Here is a 19,010-nt window from a genome sequence, read left to right on the forward strand (position 1 = left end):
CTATTTTTTTACTAATATTAATTTTTTTCAGATCCTCATTCTCGCCAGACCCTTAGCTCTCTAGTATTTCTGGGAGGTTTTTTGTGTCTTCTTCCGTGAAGACACAAAAAACATTACCATCCCGAGAAGGCGGTGGTGGGCCTTTATCTTGAACCGCTGCTGTCCTTTTGGTGAAGGTGCTCCCACAATGCTGTTGGGAGTTCCAGGATTTTGTAGCAGTTTGATACAGCTGATTGGCTTGCTAGGCCATTTCAGAGGGCAGTTAAGAGTCAATGACATAACTGTGACACTGGAGTCACATATAGTCCAGACCGGGTAAGGATGGCGGGTTTCCTTCCCTAAAGGACAATAGTGAACCAGTTGGGTTTTTACGACAATCTAACAGCTTCATGGTCACTTTTACTGATGCCAGATTTTATTTCCTGATTGTTTTAAAACTGAATTCAAATTCTGAAATGGCCATGGTGGGATTTGAACTGGATCATTAGTCCCAGATGGGGCAACAGAGTTTGATAACTTGCCAGAAGGGTAATCATTTTATAGGTTCATATCCAAATAACTCCATGGCACAATTCATTTGTGTGGCATAGACGTATTTTAATGAATACCACATCAGATCGACAGGCATTGCTTACAGTGAATTGGAGGATATGCTGTTTTATAACAATGGAGGTGTTGTGCCAGGTAACGTATAATGAATTATCGCTGATTTATGGTGACTGAATAAGTCAAATTCCATTACTTACATGTGCTTTTGAGAGTTTTATTGGTGGTTTGGGGATTACATTCTGCAACTCTATTCAATATTCTGTGAAATTTAAAAATACATTTATCTACATATTTAGTTTTTATCCTTTTACCTTTTTTAAAGACCAGGACATGCAAGTTGTAGCAGATTGGAAGTAGATACCTGATACTTTCGCATTACGGGAGAGGGTTTGGCGTTTAGCAGCACTGGGTGGCCTGGAGGACTTTGGTAGCACTGAAGGGTTGGTGCTACGGTTTGGCAGAATTGGGGTGGGGATCTTGGGGTTTGGCAGCATGATGGAATGGGGGGAAAGTGTCCTGTGATTTAGCAGCATTATGAAATGAAATTTCGGGGTGGGTAGAACGATTGGGTAGAGTTTGGAGTTTGGCTCACTGGTGGATTCCTGTAGTCTGTCAGTAGTGGGGGGCGGGCATGGGTCTGTCAGCATTTATATATAAAAATCTTGCTTGGCTCAGATATATTCAAGATATAGCAACAAATCACAACTGAACAGAGAGGGGTCCCGCCCCCACCCCGTGTTACCAAGCCCCAGGTTCCTCCTCCACATTACTCTCGTACCCCAGAACAGCCTCCAATGTTACCAAAGCTCAAATTCAAATTTGCTGCTAAATCCCACATACCCACTTTCTGTCTGCTACATATTGCCCACTAGCCTGTGTATGGAAAAATGGTGATAAAGAAAAACTTAATACATGAGTAAAGCCACTTCATTTACAGTTTTCACAGAACAGTGCCTGAATCATGGACCGACTGACAATCCCACAGTATCATGTAATAAAGACAGAATTTGACTTATTTAGTCCCTGGAAATCGGTGACTCAAAAATACATTTTTGCATCACATGGCATAGCATTCCTATTGTTACAAAATCAGCATTTGTTACAAAGTGTATCCTCCAACTTACCATGAATAACACCATGGAGGATCACGTGTGTGTGTGTGTGTGTATATATATATATATATATATATATATATATATACACAAAATATAGTCTGAGCGTCGTATCCATTTAATGTTCAGAAAATATTTAGACTTGCTTAAGTATATTGTTTTTTTGATGGTGACATTTCTGATTTGGTTCCATTCTGTTTACAGGTGACCAAGTTAAGTAAACAACCACCCTCCACGTGACTGCATAAAACTCTAAGGTTACTTTGCAGACTTAACATCGAGTTCAAGAATATTTTCTTTTCGTAGAAGACTTGCGTTTTGAATTAAATGGCTGATAAACAAATCAGGTATTTGCACTAATGTTATTTTCACCATTGAAAGAGCTTTCCTCTAGAATTGTTCATCTTTGTGTAAAGTAAATTCCATCTAAAATCAATAATTAAATAACCTGTCCTCACATCTACAGGCAGTACAGTATTAGTGATTGGATGTTCAGATTCCGCCTGAAGGACCTGTTTTAAGTCTCAGTAATACTCCCTTCCTTTAATATTTCTGTCTTCCTCTCCTCCAAAGCATTGGCATATACCGGGCGTACAGTTTTAGTGGCACTGGTCACCTTTGCCTATTCTTCATTTGTAAACCTGGCCAGTGACTGTTGACTTGCTGTTCAACTGTGGAGGTCATCACAGCTGAGTCTATTCCTCCCCTCACCCGACATCTACGTTTTTAACCAGTTGCGCTGGATAATGATGAAGAGTGGGAACCTCATCTGATTTCTTCCCCGACTCCCCCCTTCATCCTGTCCCTACCCCAAGGGCAATGAAGCTAATTGTAGCACCTCGGCTGTGATTAGCTACAGTTTGCTCCTGTTAATTGAAAGTCACTTAGTTTGAATTATCTGTTAATTTGAATTAAAATTGCGCAGAGAAAAAGCATGTTCTGTTATTAGAGTTGCTTAATTTGTATCAATGGATAATTCAATTTTTTTGGAGCAAGAAACGATTTCGAATGAACAGGAGTCAACTATAACTCAACACAGACCGGAGACCGAATCTCGAACCTTCCTGACACCATGTGGTGCACATACCTCCTAAACAATTGTGGGAGCAGGCATTCGGATGTACTCACATGTGACTTTGATAGGCAGACTATAATTCATCTGCTTTTCAATACTTTGCTAAGAAATCCCCCATTACTATCTGTAACAGTGGATCCATTCAGAATGCATCACAAGAGAAATCTTGTACAGATGATTGTACTTGGTGCGTCCTTCTGAAAGATTCCGCAAACTGCTTTCTCCGGAGGATTTTATTTAGCCCTTTTTTTATTCTAAATGCTGTTTGCCGCTTGGAAAAGATGTCTGTGGTTTCTCTCTGTTATTTTTTTTCTGCTATGAATTTTTGAGGGAAGTATATTTGTGCTGGGCAATGGAACACTTTGCATTTTAAGTATCCAGTGTCAATAAGACACACCATCAGGTCACTGTTAGGCACAGGGTCGATCTCCATCTGGTCTCTTTCCCTCCCCACCCCCCTCCAACTTTTAAAGCTCAAAGTAATACCCTTTACTGCACCAGCTTGATACTTCCCATTTCCTACATCAGCCATCGTATTCAAACCCAGCTCCTGGAGCTCAAAGGCCAATGTTTAACCTAGTGCTCCGCCCAGTCCAGTTTCAATTGTGTAACTATCTGCACAAATATATTTTTGATAAATTACTGTGCCTGCATTGCTGACAATGAAATGGCACTTTTTGAAAGCTCAGCACTAAATCCAGTCTGGCGCTAAATTTGGACTATTGACTTCGTAGCTGGGTTGAATCCAACTTGAGCTTAGTTCCAAATGAGAGACTCTATTGAAACCAAATGGATTGTGAAACTGCGAATGCTTCAATAATTCATTGTGGGACGGGCTGGACCTCATATCTGTGCCTTTTGGTGGACCTTGATGTCTGGTGGAACATACTTTTTTTTGAAACCCAGGTGAAAGGACATGGCCCGCAGTGCAGGACACTACCAGGGTTGAAAAAAGTTAGATTAGAAGATTTCAGTCAGTGAGTGGTCAATCTATGGAACTGACTCCTTATGGAGTGATGGAAGCAGTTAGTATTGATTCACTCAAACGAAAATTAGGTAGATTTCTTTCAGAAAATAACATATTGGGATACAGTGTATGAGTACTTTGAGACATGACAAGTGGTAAGTGCTTGGGAGGAAAAAGTGACTTTGGACCTATGGGTTCTCAAAGCTCTCCACCACTGGGGGTTTCCTTGTGTCATTTCTCGGTCTGCTGCGGACTAATTGATAGAGATTGATTGCTAGGATTGGTCAGCAATTCCCTTATCGTTCCATCATGTGACTGCCAGGAATGGTAGAAGGCGAACTAGATGGACCTTGGTTTTTTTCATCCAGCAATTCCTATATTTCTATGAGATAAATCGATAAGTAGTGAGTGAAGCGGGAAGGAAATCCCTGAAGGAAGTAAAGAAGTGCAGTTTTGAGGTACTGGGAAAGAATCAGTTCGAGTGGGAACAATAAGGCTGTTAATTTGGCATCACTACCTAATAAAACCAAATCCATACCCTTTGGAGCACTTCAGTGACAGTTTGAACAGTGCCAAGCTGCCCCTGTTATAATCGGGGGCCAAGTCACAAGAAGCCTTCTGAATGCACCTTTAATCTGTCACTTAATCCTCTCCTCACAAAACCAGTTCCTATATTTTTTTTTCCCACACCCTTTCAGTCTCCTCTAACATGAACCTTTATTCGTGCTAACTCATTGCTTTGAGTTTCAGGTTTTCAGTGAGATCTCAACTCATTTGCCAATACCACAGTTTTCATCTGTTCTCACTGTGTGGCCAGATCACTAGAGAATGGTAATGAAAGATAACTGAGGCTCTTGGCAGCTCTGCCAATTTCCTCACTTCATTATTAGTCCTGTCCTGTCCAGATGAATGTTTTGAATCAGTTGGCCCACAGTCCAAAAGTGGCTTAGCATTCCAGTGCCAGGAATAAAATAAGATTTTTTTTTTTAAAATGGGATAGAATTCTAGTATAAGCAGTGTCTGAATGTGGCATCAGACACGGCAGTAAGATTGTTAACAAAATCAACCAATAGACACTACAGATGGTCAGAGTCTTAGATCGATCAAGTTCATAAACCAGTGATTTACGCTGGACAACGTAACACTTCACACAATGCTGGTGATGATCTGATAGAACGATACAGCACAGAAGGAGGCCATTCGGCCCATCGTGCCCCTGCCGCTCTTTGGTAGAGCTGTCCAATTAGTCCCACTCCCCTGCTGTTTCCCCATAGCCCTGCAAATTTTTCCCTTTGAAGTATTTATCCAATTCCCTTTTGAAAGTTATGATTGAATTTGCTCCCACCACCCTTTCAGGCAGTGCTTTCCAGATCATTACATTTTTAATGTTTAATTTTTTTTTATCTCTTTGTTTGTCTTATCAACTTATTTACTCAATTTTCTATCTCCAAGCACCCCATCCAAGTTAGTCCCATGTACTTGTCCTTTTCTTAGTTGGGAGATTGGGGACAATCCGCAAATGTCTCCACTAGCTACGAATGCAGCTTGCTTGAGTCAAAGTGCCGCTGCCTCTCCGTGCCCACGGTGGCTGAGACAAACAGGAGAAGGAGGTAAAAATAAGGATAAGAAAAGGGAAGAAAAATAGGGGAAATGTAGTGAGAGAGAGAAACAAAAATGGAGGAGCGAGTACAAGAGAGAGAGACGTGAAGAAAATGGAGGAAGGGAGAGAGAATGAAGTGAAGGAGGTGTAAATGGTATGGTCCAAGGATTCCCAAGAAATGCAAAATAGATGAGGAGAATGTGGATATGTGGAGAATGTTCTAAGTAAACTAGTCGCAACAGCAGTGAACTGCAATAAAAAAAACACCCAAAGCAAGTGTTTTGCCACTGGCACACATCACTGAAATGAAACGGCACAGATTACCCCTGTCTTTTGGAGCTGGCATGTTTGTTACCTGCCAAAAATGATACGATGTTTAATTATGATTCTGGCTAACTCAAAAGTGAGTTAATCACATGTAGCCCACTGATTCAAAAGGTTGGACACATCTGTTGTAGAGGAAAGTCAAAAGGAAAAGTGAGAATAGGAATCAAACTTGAGTCTCATAATCAAGAGTCCAACATAATCTGGTGCTCTTACTGAATCAAACACCTCCCTCCCTCCCAGTATGTGTTCTAGACCTTGCAGTGCAGGGGTCATAGTGTATGTGTTATATTTCTCCAGAATGTGTGTATGTGTGGCAGCATTGCGGGGGAGGAGTGGAATGCAAAAGGTGCAACTTGATTTATTTAGGTGGTGCCTGGCAGCTCTGCCTTTCCATTCTGCATCTAATGGAGTTCAGTAACTGGTGAAAAGGATAACGACTATGATTTATTTTGATTTTGTGTGTGTGTATGAGAGAGAGTGAGAACTGGTCTTCAGGTAACGATGTCCCAATATTCCAGTGTCTGTGTTGAGGGGGAAGGAGTTGGTCAATTACAGAATGAATTTGAGATGATTGGCTCTTTTATTCTGGCTGTAGACCTGCTTGTTCTTCCACGGACACCATTGTTCATAAACTTTGGCTATTATGTATAATTTGGTATATTGATCCTGATGGTAACTGATGTACCTGCAATTTTCACCTCTGCTGACAGGAGAAGGAACTCCTGAATTTTGGGCCCTTTATGTTAGTCAATGCTCAGTCTTTTTTTTTCACTAAACCAGTCACTACTTTCCCCATTTTAAGGTTTCTGTCTCCTTAAAGTATTAACTTTTCACTGCAACTTCCATACTTTCTGTGCACTCTGAACTCCTTTCCCCCAAAGGCCCCTGTGAAGCTGAGTCCTGTAAACTAGATTTTCGTAACATACTGAACAAATCCTCCCCTGTTCAGAACAAGTAGTAATGCCTATTGCACAATCTCTCAAAGTGTCTGCAGTATGGGCCCTCTTTCCTAATTATTGTGCTCACTTACATAGCTGTTTCAGTTCATCGTTTGAAGGCACAGCTTCGTTATTGCTCGTGAAAGTGAGATCTGTCACGAATTTTGACTTCTGTGATGTGGGCCTGTGTTGAACTCACCATACTAATGTGAAAAACCTTGAAAGTCCAGGATGGAAAATTAATGGGAGGGAACGGGTTCATTTTTTTTTCTTGGCACAGAAACTTGATTCTGATCCAGCTGTCTCGAGTCTGCATCCTGTGCAAAAAAATGTAACTGGTTGATTTTTTTTTCTATATTAACTGGTCTTAGCAGTAAGTAGACAAGTTTCAATCAATCCAGCGGTAGACTGAACAGATGGGACAAGACAGGAGGGATCGGCTTGGGATAATGCCCTATTTAGTTAGTATATGAATTGTCATTTCCCACTTTCCTCCTGCTCCATTCTTACTGTAGTGTAAATTCCTGAGCTGGATTTAGAGGAATTGAATCCCAAGTGTATAAAGCCTCTGCGCTAGCAGTGGAGAAACCTGAACCTTTATATGTGGGCTCAGAATTCTTGTCTGTTAACATTGGAGCTTGTGTGCAAAAGTCTGAGTAACTGCAGCTCAGTGTGACTGAGCCAGTCTCTGTGCAGCAGCAGTCTCTGGCTTCCTTCAGCTTAGTCTGTGCCAGTTTACTGACCACTGTTCCCAGATGGCCTTGGTTGCTTGAATTATCACTAATTTCCAAGAAAGGGTGACTTTTTACTTCTTCTGCAAGAAAACTGGCCTTTCAGCTCTCACACCAGCGATTTAACCCCCTTCAGATAAATGGGATGAATAGTCACCTGACCATTTGGTTAGGCTCAATCTGGTTCCCAGTGGACAAAAGTCTGCAGTTCAGATTTGGTAGTAATTTGAAATTTTCCTCCTCCTCTTCCCCCCTCCCCCACCAAGTTTTTCTCCTGCTCTCCAGAAAATACTGACTTGCCCTACATTACAACAGTGACTACACTTCAAAAGTACTTCATTGGCTTTAAAGTGCTTTGGGACGTCCTGAGGTGGTGAAAGGCGCTATATAAATGCAAGTTCGTTTTTTCTTTGCTCTGGGCTACGCCTATGCTAATCTCTGGTACTTCACCCAGGAGGCTTCTTCATGTGCGATCATTGATATTGAGTGGTGACAAGCTATTTTATGATGGGGGAAGAGGGCATGATCACCAAGCCCAAAACTGTCCTCACGCGATGTTCACACACTTACCAGCAGGAGTAGTTGTGTCAACCATGGCTCAGTGGGCAGCACTCTCATTTCTGTGTTTGAAGGTTGTGGGTTCAAGTCCCACTCCAAGGTCTTGAGGACAAAATCTAGGTTGACACTCCATTGCAGTACTGAGGGAGTCCTGCACTACTGGAGGTGCTGTATTTTGGAGGTGCTGTATTCTGCTAAACCGAGGCCCTGTCTGGTAAAAGATCACATGGCACAATTATGAAGAAGAGTGGAGGAGTTCTCCCCAGTGTCCTCGCCGATATTTATCCCTCAACCTACATCCCTGAAACAGATTATCTGATCATTATCTCATTGCTGTCTGTGGGACCTTGCTGTGCGCAAATTGGCTGCCACGTTTCCAACATTACAACAGTGACTACACATCAAAAGTTTTTCATTGGCTGTAAAGTGCTTTGGAATGTCCTGAGGCCGTGAAAGGAGCTATATAAATGAAAGTCGGTCTTTTCTATGAATTCTGGCCCTTTTTTTCACTGCTTCTTGACCAGGGGGGGGCCAGAGCCAATTTTAGTATCCCTACTGCTACCTCAGCTGAGACCAGCTAATTCAGCACAGATCAGGGATTGAACCTGGAACCCTCCTGCTTTTCTTGCCCACGAAATCTTTGGGAGAGGATGTAATTCAGAGTTAGTGGCCATATGGATGGCTGGAAACAGAAATGTTATTCTTGCGTAGTAGGGCATTGCTCTGTTGAACTTGGGATGGGGGGTGGGGGTAGTTCCGGTACATTCCAGGGGCCAAGTTGGGTGAGTTTTACTCTGCATCACATGCTATACCTCGATACTCACAGTGGTGCAAAGATGAAAGATTTCCACCACCCCTCAGCACCTGTCATCTTTTCGTTTGAGGGAACAAAACTAACAAACAAATTGAATTTAGTTTTAATAACTTTGAGATTCTGAATAATTGATGCTACATCTGGTTATATTGCGTTCAGTTTTTCAGCTTTCTTTTTAATATTGGCCTATACTATAGTATTTCCCTGCAGAAGTGGTTTGCAAAATGTTTTTTTCTGAAATGCTAACACCCTCCAGAAGGAGGAACTTGACTCTGGTGGTCGCTACGGGCGTAAACAAAGACTTAGAGATTCTGCTAGGACTCCAGCAGCCAAGCCAAGCAGCCAAGGTTTCCCCCAGTCTCCTGCATGCACTCGCGCTGTAATACGTTCCTAACTCAGTTGGTCCTGTCTGTCCTCAGATCAGATACAGCAGATTGAGTGATAAGCTTCTGGCACCTGGTCACTGTACTGCTGCAAGGTAGCCATGGTAATGGAGTGATGGGGGTTGGGTGAGGCTGCCGATGGCAAGTTTAGGCTGCTTCGCCTGCCCATATCAAAATGGGTATCCTCACACCGTGACCACCTCTACGTAGGTCAGAATGGGGCCACAAGCTAACAATAATCCCCACCCTGTACCCCCAAGAAGGGGCAAACCCCAATCCTGCAAGATCTTCACCATGCAGGCCGGATCCTTAAAATCTCCCCGACCAGCTGAACCCCAGCGACTGCCATTAAAGTATTCGAACCCTCTCCAAACAGCACATTGTCTGCAGCATATTCATGACCTTAACCGAACTCCCAAAGGTTCTGTTGAGTACCATGCAAATCTGTACAGTGACTTCACAAAATACATGTGTGCTCTCCCTTTCCTCAGGAAAATAATAATGAAAGCTGAAATATTTGACGGTCTCTGGTAGACAACAGGAAATATTAATAAAAAAGCAAAATTCCTTTTTTAACAATTTGTTTTCTTTAATCTTCATCATAACTTTTCAACCTGCTCTCAACTGAACTTAAACAGCAATGTTTAAATCTGGTTATTTTTGTTTGAAATGCCAAAAATATAATTTTTTTAGACACCGCTGCAGCCTAGCGTGTCAAACATTTTTCCCTGTTAAAATTCAGATGTAAAAGGTTATTTATTTGTGTTCAACAGAAGCGGCAATCAGATGAACAGAAACATAGGAACAGGAGTGGGACATTCAGCCCCTCGAGCCTGCTCTGCTATTCAGTTAGATCATGGCTGATCTATACCTCAACTCCATTTACTTGCTTATAGCTCCATATCCCTTGATACCCTTACCCAACAGAAATAATAATTGAGTTCATTTATGCTCGAGTGTGTAAGTTTAATCTTTGTGCATGATGTTGCGTTCTCTAAATCTAAGGGTGGGACTGTTTCTTGAGGAGACTTTTTTTTCCACTGAAATCACAACAGTGAAACAGCGAAGTGACTAGCACATAGGTATATTGGGTTTATGGTAATTGCACAGTGTTTGAAACCAAAGTTGTCCTCTGTGATTTCCTGTTTTCCTCAGCAACCTGTAAGTGACGGGAGCTGGAATTTAACCCCCTGAGTGGTTGTGAAGAACGTTTTTTTTTTGCCAGAGGCATGAGTTGGTTTGCTTCAAGGTACACAATTCATTCATCTCGCTGTGCCCTGCACGCTCCTGTGATTAAGGGAATTGAGCTCTAAAACTGCAGTGAAACGCCAGGCCAAAGGTCGCATGACGTCACGGAAATTGCTTCCAGCTGGAAAATAAATGACTGCAACCAAAGCCTGTTGTTTCCAGACCGCAGATCATACGTGCAGTGTAAGCCACGTAAAACCAAAGGGAGGATGTTTAAATGTAAAAGAACCTCACCTAGTTGCTGTGACACCGAACCAGTGAATTAAAAGTTTCCCCTTTTTCTCTCTCTCTCTCGCAGTTTACCCGCCAAACTGATCAACGGAGGTATTGCAGGCTTAATTGGCGTCACCTGTGTGTTCCCAATAGACTTGGCAAAAACACGGCTTCAAAACCAGCAAAATGGCCAGCGGATATACTCCAGCATGTGAGTATACCCACGAACAGACCACCTCAGTATGATTCAGCTCTTTATCTCGGCAGTAGAAATGAGGGTTATGTGCGCTTGATAGCCTCTAATTCATGGCCATGGTTATGCACATGATTTTAAAAAAGTAAACCAGTTCTTTGGGATGTCTCTGAGATCAAAACCACTAAAAATCATTCTTACCTTAATGAATGAAAACATACAGAGGGAGAAAGAATTCCTCTGCATGTCTGTTCTTTATAAAATAGGTTACAATTTCATTACACACAAAACACAGAGGAAATCATCTGTCTACGTTCTTACATGTAATAGATTCTATCTAATGTTGTTCGATTATTTTAGAATAAATGGCAGAATTTTACTTTATAGTAAATGGTAGAATTTTACATAAGTTACCTAAAACCAGTCTTCTATCCTCCTCATTGTGCAGTGGAGTGTTAATTTTGCTTCCTCCCAGGGTTCATGAAGTTCATAAAATGCCTTTTACCACCACTAGAGGTCTCTACCACGTGTTGTATATCTGCTCGGCCACCCGTTAAACACCCCTCATGATTTCCCTTTCTGTTGACTTCAGTGTAAACAACAATCAGGATAAGTGTTTAACGGGTGGCCGAGCTGATATTGCCCGTTTTACACTATCATCCAAAGTCAAAATCGCCCCTGAAGAGTTTTGCAGTTAACCATTATTAACATATCAAGGCCATCCAGTGTTGTGGTAGCTATGTGTGGCCACATCTGATTTTCCTCACATTCCCATTTCTTGCCTCATCTATAGAATGTGGATTCTAGCTCAACCCAAGGACTCTACACTTGGAGTAACACAAATTTAACCTAATAGGTCACCTTTCGTGGATAGGTATTGAAAAATTTATAGACGTTCTTATTCACGTTGAACATTACAGTGTGTAAGAAAATACAAGCGAGGACATTGTGATGTTGACCTTGTGGAGAGTCGTTTGACATGCAAGTTGCAAACTTATTATACTGCAGTAACGTTTGTGAATCTTTAGCCTCCGACAGTAGCTGTCCTTGCAATATAAAAGGGCCAGTGGCCAGACCCTCCTGGCAATGCTCACTGGATCCAACTATAACTTGACGTGGGCTCCTGACAGTGTCTGCTGTTCCTACCCAGCCTGCATGCTGTGAGGAAAGATGAGTGAAATATCCTTTGTTTCTGTTTTTCCTGCAGCGAAAAGACATGTGACTGACAACCTCCTCTGTTTCCAGGTTTCAGTCTTTATAAGCGCAAAGAACGAGACTGATTACAATCCTGTTTAACTGTACAGGATCCGTGTTTGCAAAGACTGGAACATCAAAAGCAACTTATATTATTTCGCTTTTATTTATTTATTTTTTGCCCTCTCGTAAAGTTTTAGAGGTGTTGAGCCTCTGCAGGAATACGGTGGTACTGTCTGAGTGTATATGTAATTGAGACTGATAACAGCAGTGATATCTCACCGACGCAGATGGAGACTGGCTGAGCACCACATTAGAATTAAAATTTGAAGCCACGCTGACGTCAGGAGTTAAAAACATGATTGAGACGAAATTATGGTTTGGTTCTTGCCTGAGCTATTAACTGTTGTACTCTGCTGCATCGGAACATTCTGCGTCAACTCTATCTCTGGGCTCAGGGCAGTAGAAGGATGGTTAGATATCGGCCGGTTGGCCTATCTTTCTGCACAGAGCATTCCTCCCGTCATAATATGGAATTACAATGGGAGCTCAAGATTGGTCAACAGTCCAGACCAGAGGATGGCACTGAGGCAGTGCTGCTGCCCATAGAGCTACAACTGGGGTTGATGGAGCACCCAACAAAAGAAAATTCAGTTTACTAGAACAGATTGAGCACAGCCGCTAAACAAGCTCTGCTCACAGAATGTGAGCATTAACAGTCTTAGTAAGGTGCGCTGTGATGTGTCACAAGATACTTAGCGATGAGGAAGATCATTAGGCCCATCTTAATTCATCCATCCAGAGCAACCCTTCACTTCACCCCCTTCCACCCCCACTACTGCATCTAATTGTTTGTTAAATGATTCTAGGCTTTTGCCTCCACTCGTCCCATGAAATCCATTCCAACTGATGACCTTGAGCATGAAGAAGAACTTCCTATTATCCATGCATTTGATACCTCCAGACTCGACGGTTCCAGCTACTGGTCGGCCTCCCACCTTCCACCCTCAGTAAACTTCAGCTCATCCAAAACTTTGCTGCCCACATCCTAAATTGCACCAAGTTCCTGTTCACTCATCAACCACGTGCTCACTGGCCTACATTGGCTCCCAGTCCCGCAATGCCTCGAATTTAAAACTCTCATCTTTGATTTCAAATCCCTCCATGGCCTCGCCGCTCCCTATCTATGTAACCTCCTCCAACCATACAACCCTCTGAGCTCTCTGCATGCCTTCAATCCTGGTCTCTTGCACATCACCGATTTCCATCGTTCCACCATTGGCCGACAAACCTTCAGCTGCCTAGGCCCTAAGCTCTTGAAATCTCTTCCTCCTCCTCCTTTAAGACGCTCCTTAAAACCTATCTCTTTGACTAAGCTTTTGGTCACCTGTCCTAATATCTCTTTATGCAACTCATTGTCAAATTTTGTTTGATAAAGCTCCTGTGAAGCGCCTTGGGACGTTTTACTATGTTAAAAGCGCTATATAAATGCAAGTTGTTGTTGCTACTATCAGTCCTAAAGTTACCTTTTACCAGTTTGGACTTGTGTCTCCTTGTCCTACTCCCTCTGTTTAATTTAAAGTAATATTCCAAATTAACCTTTTGCATACTATTTGCTATCATATGCATCTATAAGATCATGTCTCATTTCCCTCCATTCTAGGCTGAAAAACCTATGGGGTCGATTGTCAACTTGCCACCCAGGCATAAAACTGGCAATTACGGATCGGCCGGCCATTATAGAAACCACCCGATTTTCATATCCATTGAAATCAATGCAAATTAAAATGGGCAGTTTCTATAACAGGCAGTAAATTCGCAATGCCAGTTTTACGCTCAGGTGGAAAGTTGTCAATCGACCCCTAAGTCTCCAGTCTCTCCTCCTAATTCAGACTCCTGAAACCAGGGATCAGCCTCATAGTTCTTCTCTAGACTGCGTCCAGTGCTTGAATGTCTCCCTTGTTTCTTGGCAACCAAACGTGGACGCAGTAATCAAGGTGTGGTCTGACCAGAGCATTATACAGTTCGATCGTGACTTCCTCAGACTTGTATTCTACTGTTTTGGCTAGGTATTTCAAATTCTATTGTCTTTGTGGATTGCTGCTTTGCATTGGTTGAGCATATTGAGCACTGAGCCTACTCAGATACCTATATTTCTTTCAACCTTGCCCGTAGCTATTTCAGTACCATTGATGGAGCACATCTTTTGCCCCTTTTTCCTTCCTACTTGCAATACTTTACACTGGTCTGCATTAAATTTCCCCTGCCATTGTTCGGCCCGTTTACATTTTAGTGAGCTCATTCCGTAACTTCTGGGTGCCCTCCTTTGATCTAAAGCCCCTGTGAGATCGGTATCATCTGCCAATTTGCGTTGGGTTTCTGAATCCAAGTCATCAATGTAAAATACAAACCGCGGTGGTCTCAACACTGGCCCAGGGGCACTTTATTCAATACTGCCCCCCAACCTCCTCAACCCTGACATTACCCCCTAACCAGTACCTGTCCTTTTCTACCCTTTAGCCAATTTCTTTCCATACCCCAGTTTTACCCTGAATCTCCATAGCTTTGAACCTAATTAGTAACCTGTCACGTGGAAGTCTAAGCACATAGCATCCGTTGTAGGATTTACCAGTCGACTTTGGGTTGTCACTTCCTCAAAGAAACCCAGGAGGTCGGTCAGGCAGGATCTTTCCCGTCTCAATCCATGTTGACTGTTGTTTACTCGGTTATTAATGTACAGATAATTGTCAGGCTTGTGCATGATGATCCAAGCGGAGATGGTGAAAATTACCCCCATTCATTGATGGTGGAGTGAACAAGGAGAGGACCATCTCCACCACTAACCTTTTCTGCCCATTATAGAACCTGCCCGATTTTGATTTCAGTTGATTTTTATTTCCATTCAAATCATTCTGTAATGGGCAGGCGATTTGCTCTGCCAGTTTAACACCCAACGGTGAAGATGAAAATTACCCCCAGTGTTTCTTTTGTTTTTTTAGGGTACAGCACTCTGTGCTCAATTGTTGTTATCTTTCTGCCTCCTCGTCGTTATCTTTCTACCCTGCTAAACAAAAAGTTTCCTTGCCAACTCGGCTCCTATGCCAGCCATTCTCTCTTAGATAATGATGTTCTAATGAGGTGAAGTATCACACAGTCGCTGCTAATCTTTAATTTCATAATTTACGAATAATTCCCAGAAGGAAAAAAAAATAGATGTCATGCCACCCCAAGTAGCCTAAGTGAGAATGTTCCGACCAATGGAGTATGAAGCCCGCTCCAGAAAAAAAGAAAGAACAGATTTGTTGTGTGGACCTGTGCCCATTTGGGATTATGTTAAGGCTGCCCAAGCATGCTTTCCTTAGGCTGAGGATTACCACCTGTCTGGTTTTTAAATGAGTCGTCTGGAAATCTCCATCATGTAAACTGGACTCCAAAAATCTATCTGTTGCAAGTTGTTTTTTAACTTACTTATTAAAGTTTTCATGGGTTTTTATCAGCAACAAGGAAAATATCAGATCTCAGGCCATGATCCCCTCCCCCACCTGCTCCAAGCTTACCCCGGGGCCAAAGTTTGAGTCTAAATACTTGAGGTCAAATTCCATTTCAATTATCGTGACTTAAATTGAATTGAACTCCAGTTCAAGCTGATTATGGGTCTACTCCAGCACTTTGACCCAGTTGCAGTGATAACTGTTAGCATGTTCCTGGATTTGGGACTGATTCTTCCTGAAAAATTCCTCTTTTTTTTGTAGGCGGGGGAGACAAGAAGGAAGCTTCACTTCACTTGTGCACACTGCCTAGTCGGAAATGGAATATTACCATAGTTATGGAAAAGGTAGTTAAGGGATGGCCTCAAATGTTTTCATTACAAACGATTTGTTAATTGGGGTTTGTTGGCCTTTTCTCCGAATTCTCCTTCTCCTGTTTCATATCCAGTATAGACAATGTGGCCCACAGAATATCTGATATTAATGCAGTCTGGGAGTCTCAGTTATCGCCGCAGTCTCACTATTGGTAGCAGGATGGTCCATCCCCAAGCTGAGATGCATCTGTTCCCACAGCAAAGCTGGATAAAGCCTCTTGTGGGATATATGTTGAGCCAAAGGGACGATGCATAGACTCCATCTGGAACTGGAGGAATAGCGGGCAATTTGCATTCCACCTCTGGAAGCACTCCTCAGTGGAATTACTCCCAGAAGTGTCTTAAAAGAAAGGTCAATCAGCAGACCAAATTGTCAGAAGTGAATAGCACCTCCCCCAGTGACTAAGCAGGTTTCCACAGCGAGCAGCTGAGCCATGCAGACCAGGCAGGATCCAGGTTTGCTCTGTGGCCTGTGTTGTTAGCTGATCTCAGGCGGGATGGCAGTAAGGTTGCTACATTTGGCCGCTGTGCTCCTGGGTTTAACAGGAAAAAGGCATTTCCTGATTCTTATCCAGGGAACCCTGCTGGAAGTCTGCATGGTGGATGTCCAGGCCCACACTTGAAAAAAAGAAAGCAGCATTTTTACCCACCGAGCCCTACAATGGGGCAGGGGAAGTGAAGGTTGGTGACCTAACCCAAGCTAGCCACCTGCCCACCCATAGAGCCACAACTGATGACTAATTCTGACCTCCTTTCACAGAATGCCACCCAAATTTGTGCATTGGATAAAGTATCAATTTGGCTCAGTAGCACTCTCACCTCTGAGTCAGAGGGTCATGAGTTCAAGCCCCATTCCAGGACTTGTGCATATAATGTAGGTTGACATGTCTGCAGTATTGAAGGAGTGCTACACTGTTGGAGGTGTCATCTTTTGGATGAGACGTTAAACTGAGGTCCCATCTGCCTCCTCGAGTTGGTGTAAAAGATCCCATAAAGAAAGGAAGAGAGTTAACATTTCAGGTCGAAGACCTTTCATCAGAACTGGAAGATGTTAAAAGAGTTAAAGTTTTTAAGCAAGTACAGAGCCAGGGGGAGAGAGGGGAGGGGAGGAGAGGAAAGAACAAAAGGGAAGGTCTGTGATAGGGTGGAGAGCAGGAGTGATTAAACGACAAAATGACACTTTATCGTAATTGATTGGCTGCGAAGGACGTTCTGAAGATGAGAGGCACTATATGAGTACAAGTTCTTCTTAAAACACTTGATGTGTGTCTCTCAAATATCAGTCTATGAAGTATATGTTAATATATTGTTAACTGACTGAATCTTATGTGTAAGCATATGTTAAAGTTTTAACAAATTTTAAAAAAGGAAACTTTTCAATCAGCAAATTCTTATCTATCTTACTGCTGCTTTCTAGAATTGTGTGCGCTCCCCTTGATTTTCTACCAGTACTTTTTTTCCTTGCTTGCTGTTCTTGCCTCCTGTGGTCTTCTGCAGCTTCAGGCAGAGTGTGAGTCAGAATAGCACAGTGTGAGGTTGATGCTACCTGTGCTTCTCAGTACTGGTGAAACCATGAGCCTTTAACCTTGAACAGCTTCACCATCACTGAGCACCTTGCGCAACTTTAACCCTTCTGGCCTAGGGAGTGGGCCAGGGGTAGTCAGAAATTATCTCATATTTGCCTCATTATGCTCCTGTGAAGCACCTTCTATGTTAAAGGCACTATTTAAATGCAAATTGTTGTTGTTATTATGAACAAACCACTTTTTATTCGAGGGTCAAGATATATGCTGTGGTGACAGTGCAAAGCTTTAAGACTGAAGCTTGATCAAACTGGACTCACCTAATCGGCGAGTGCAATTTTTAATCGAGCTGTGTTTTATTTCTCAACTTTATCACTGTTGTTTCCAGAAACACATGACATGAAAAAAAACTGCAGGGTTCTATTTATTTTCTTTTCTATCAAATAGTGCATTTATTACTTGATGCTTGGCTTTTTCTTTACATCGGAGCACAAGCCTGTTAAACACTTATGGTTTTGTGCTGGTTCTTTTCAGAAAGAACAGGTGCAGTTTTATCAGTACTTAATCCATCAAGCTTTCCCGTAATGTAAGCTATCAAATTACTGCCAGCTGGCATTTGCTGTGTTAGTCGCATGGACTCTGCTTAAAGTAGATAAGTCGTGGGTTACGTTTCTTGTCCTTCCTGAGAGTGAAAGCACTTGCAATTTTCAAGCATTTTGTTACTAGATTGAAATTTGAAGGAACTATTTAATGTGCATGTTATTCATGAAGTAAAGGAAGAGGAAGAAACAGGAGATGGGCTGCTGAGCTTGTGTTGGCACTAGACCCATTGCTGACATTTGGATTGCATCGTCTACTTTGCCTGCCAGTGTCTGAAGTGCATTTTACATGAATTCCCTTCTCCAGTAGACGTTTTCGTTTTAACTCGGCATTCTCTTCCACCCTGCTTTCTGCCTCCCTCCATCACGCACTATTCCTCTGTGAAGGCAACCCACTTCATGGTCTAGGTCCGCACACCTGCTCCAAGATCTAAGCCTGCACAGCTCTGCCGTGCATGCGCACGAAAACTGCCTGCGCTTTACATGCACAATTAGCGTTTTGGTGCCAATATCCACTTGTCTGCATTTACTGATGAAAATAGATGAGCTTTCAAAGCTTCGGCACTTCATTGAGGTTGCCCCACGTGATTCAATTATAATGGACCCAACTCTTCTACCAGCTGCGCAGTTCCTCGCTCCTACATTTTGCTCCTGCTGCTTTGCCCGTGGATCGAACCATGCATGCCCCCAAAGATGACGACCGGAAGTGACGCTGAATGAAAGCCATCTGCTGGTTTGTAATAAGTTCAAAATAAACATTGTCGATACCTGAGCATGAATTGGGAGTTGGGGAAATCCCTGATCTCGTGACATCAGCAATGCCTGCCCCAGTGTGCAGATGGGTTTGATTCCCCCAGAGCAGCAGCAGATAGGTTGTGGGGACAGTGTTGAGGGATAATTTGGGGCAGAAGATTGCCAGAGTGAACGGTAGGGAGGGACAGGAGTGTGCCACCTTGGTGGGGGGGGTGGGGGGGAGAGGGAGAGACGAACCCAGCAGAAATTAAGGGAGGGGTTAGGAGCAGTAAATGAGGAGCATGCCAGCACAAATTGGGAGAAGGGGGAGGAGAAGAGCCAAGAAGAACCTACTACATTGTACCTGTAACATAATCTAAAATAGCAAAAGG

General features: G+C 42.7%; 1 protein-coding gene across 2 annotated transcripts in view; it reads left to right on the forward strand.

Moving 5' to 3' along the window:
* Nucleotides 1-19,010, forward strand: part of slc25a22a (solute carrier family 25 member 22a) — a 144,806-nt gene that overhangs the window by 56,779 nt on the left and 69,017 nt on the right. For both annotated transcript variants that reach the window (XM_067993719.1, XM_067993718.1), the window contains exons 2-3: nt 1,866-2,008; nt 10,601-10,726. In XM_067993719.1, coding sequence (XP_067849820.1) covers nt 1,989-2,008; nt 10,601-10,726 — 146 coding nt within the window. In that variant the 5' untranslated portion in view covers nt 1,866-1,988. The remainder of the gene's footprint in view (nt 1-1,865; nt 2,009-10,600; nt 10,727-19,010) is intronic.

The sequence above is a fragment of the Heptranchias perlo genome, chromosome 12 (assembly GCF_035084215.1).
Source record: "Heptranchias perlo isolate sHepPer1 chromosome 12, sHepPer1.hap1, whole genome shotgun sequence".
NCBI classification, from domain to species: Eukaryota; Metazoa; Chordata; class Chondrichthyes; order Hexanchiformes; family Hexanchidae; genus Heptranchias; species Heptranchias perlo.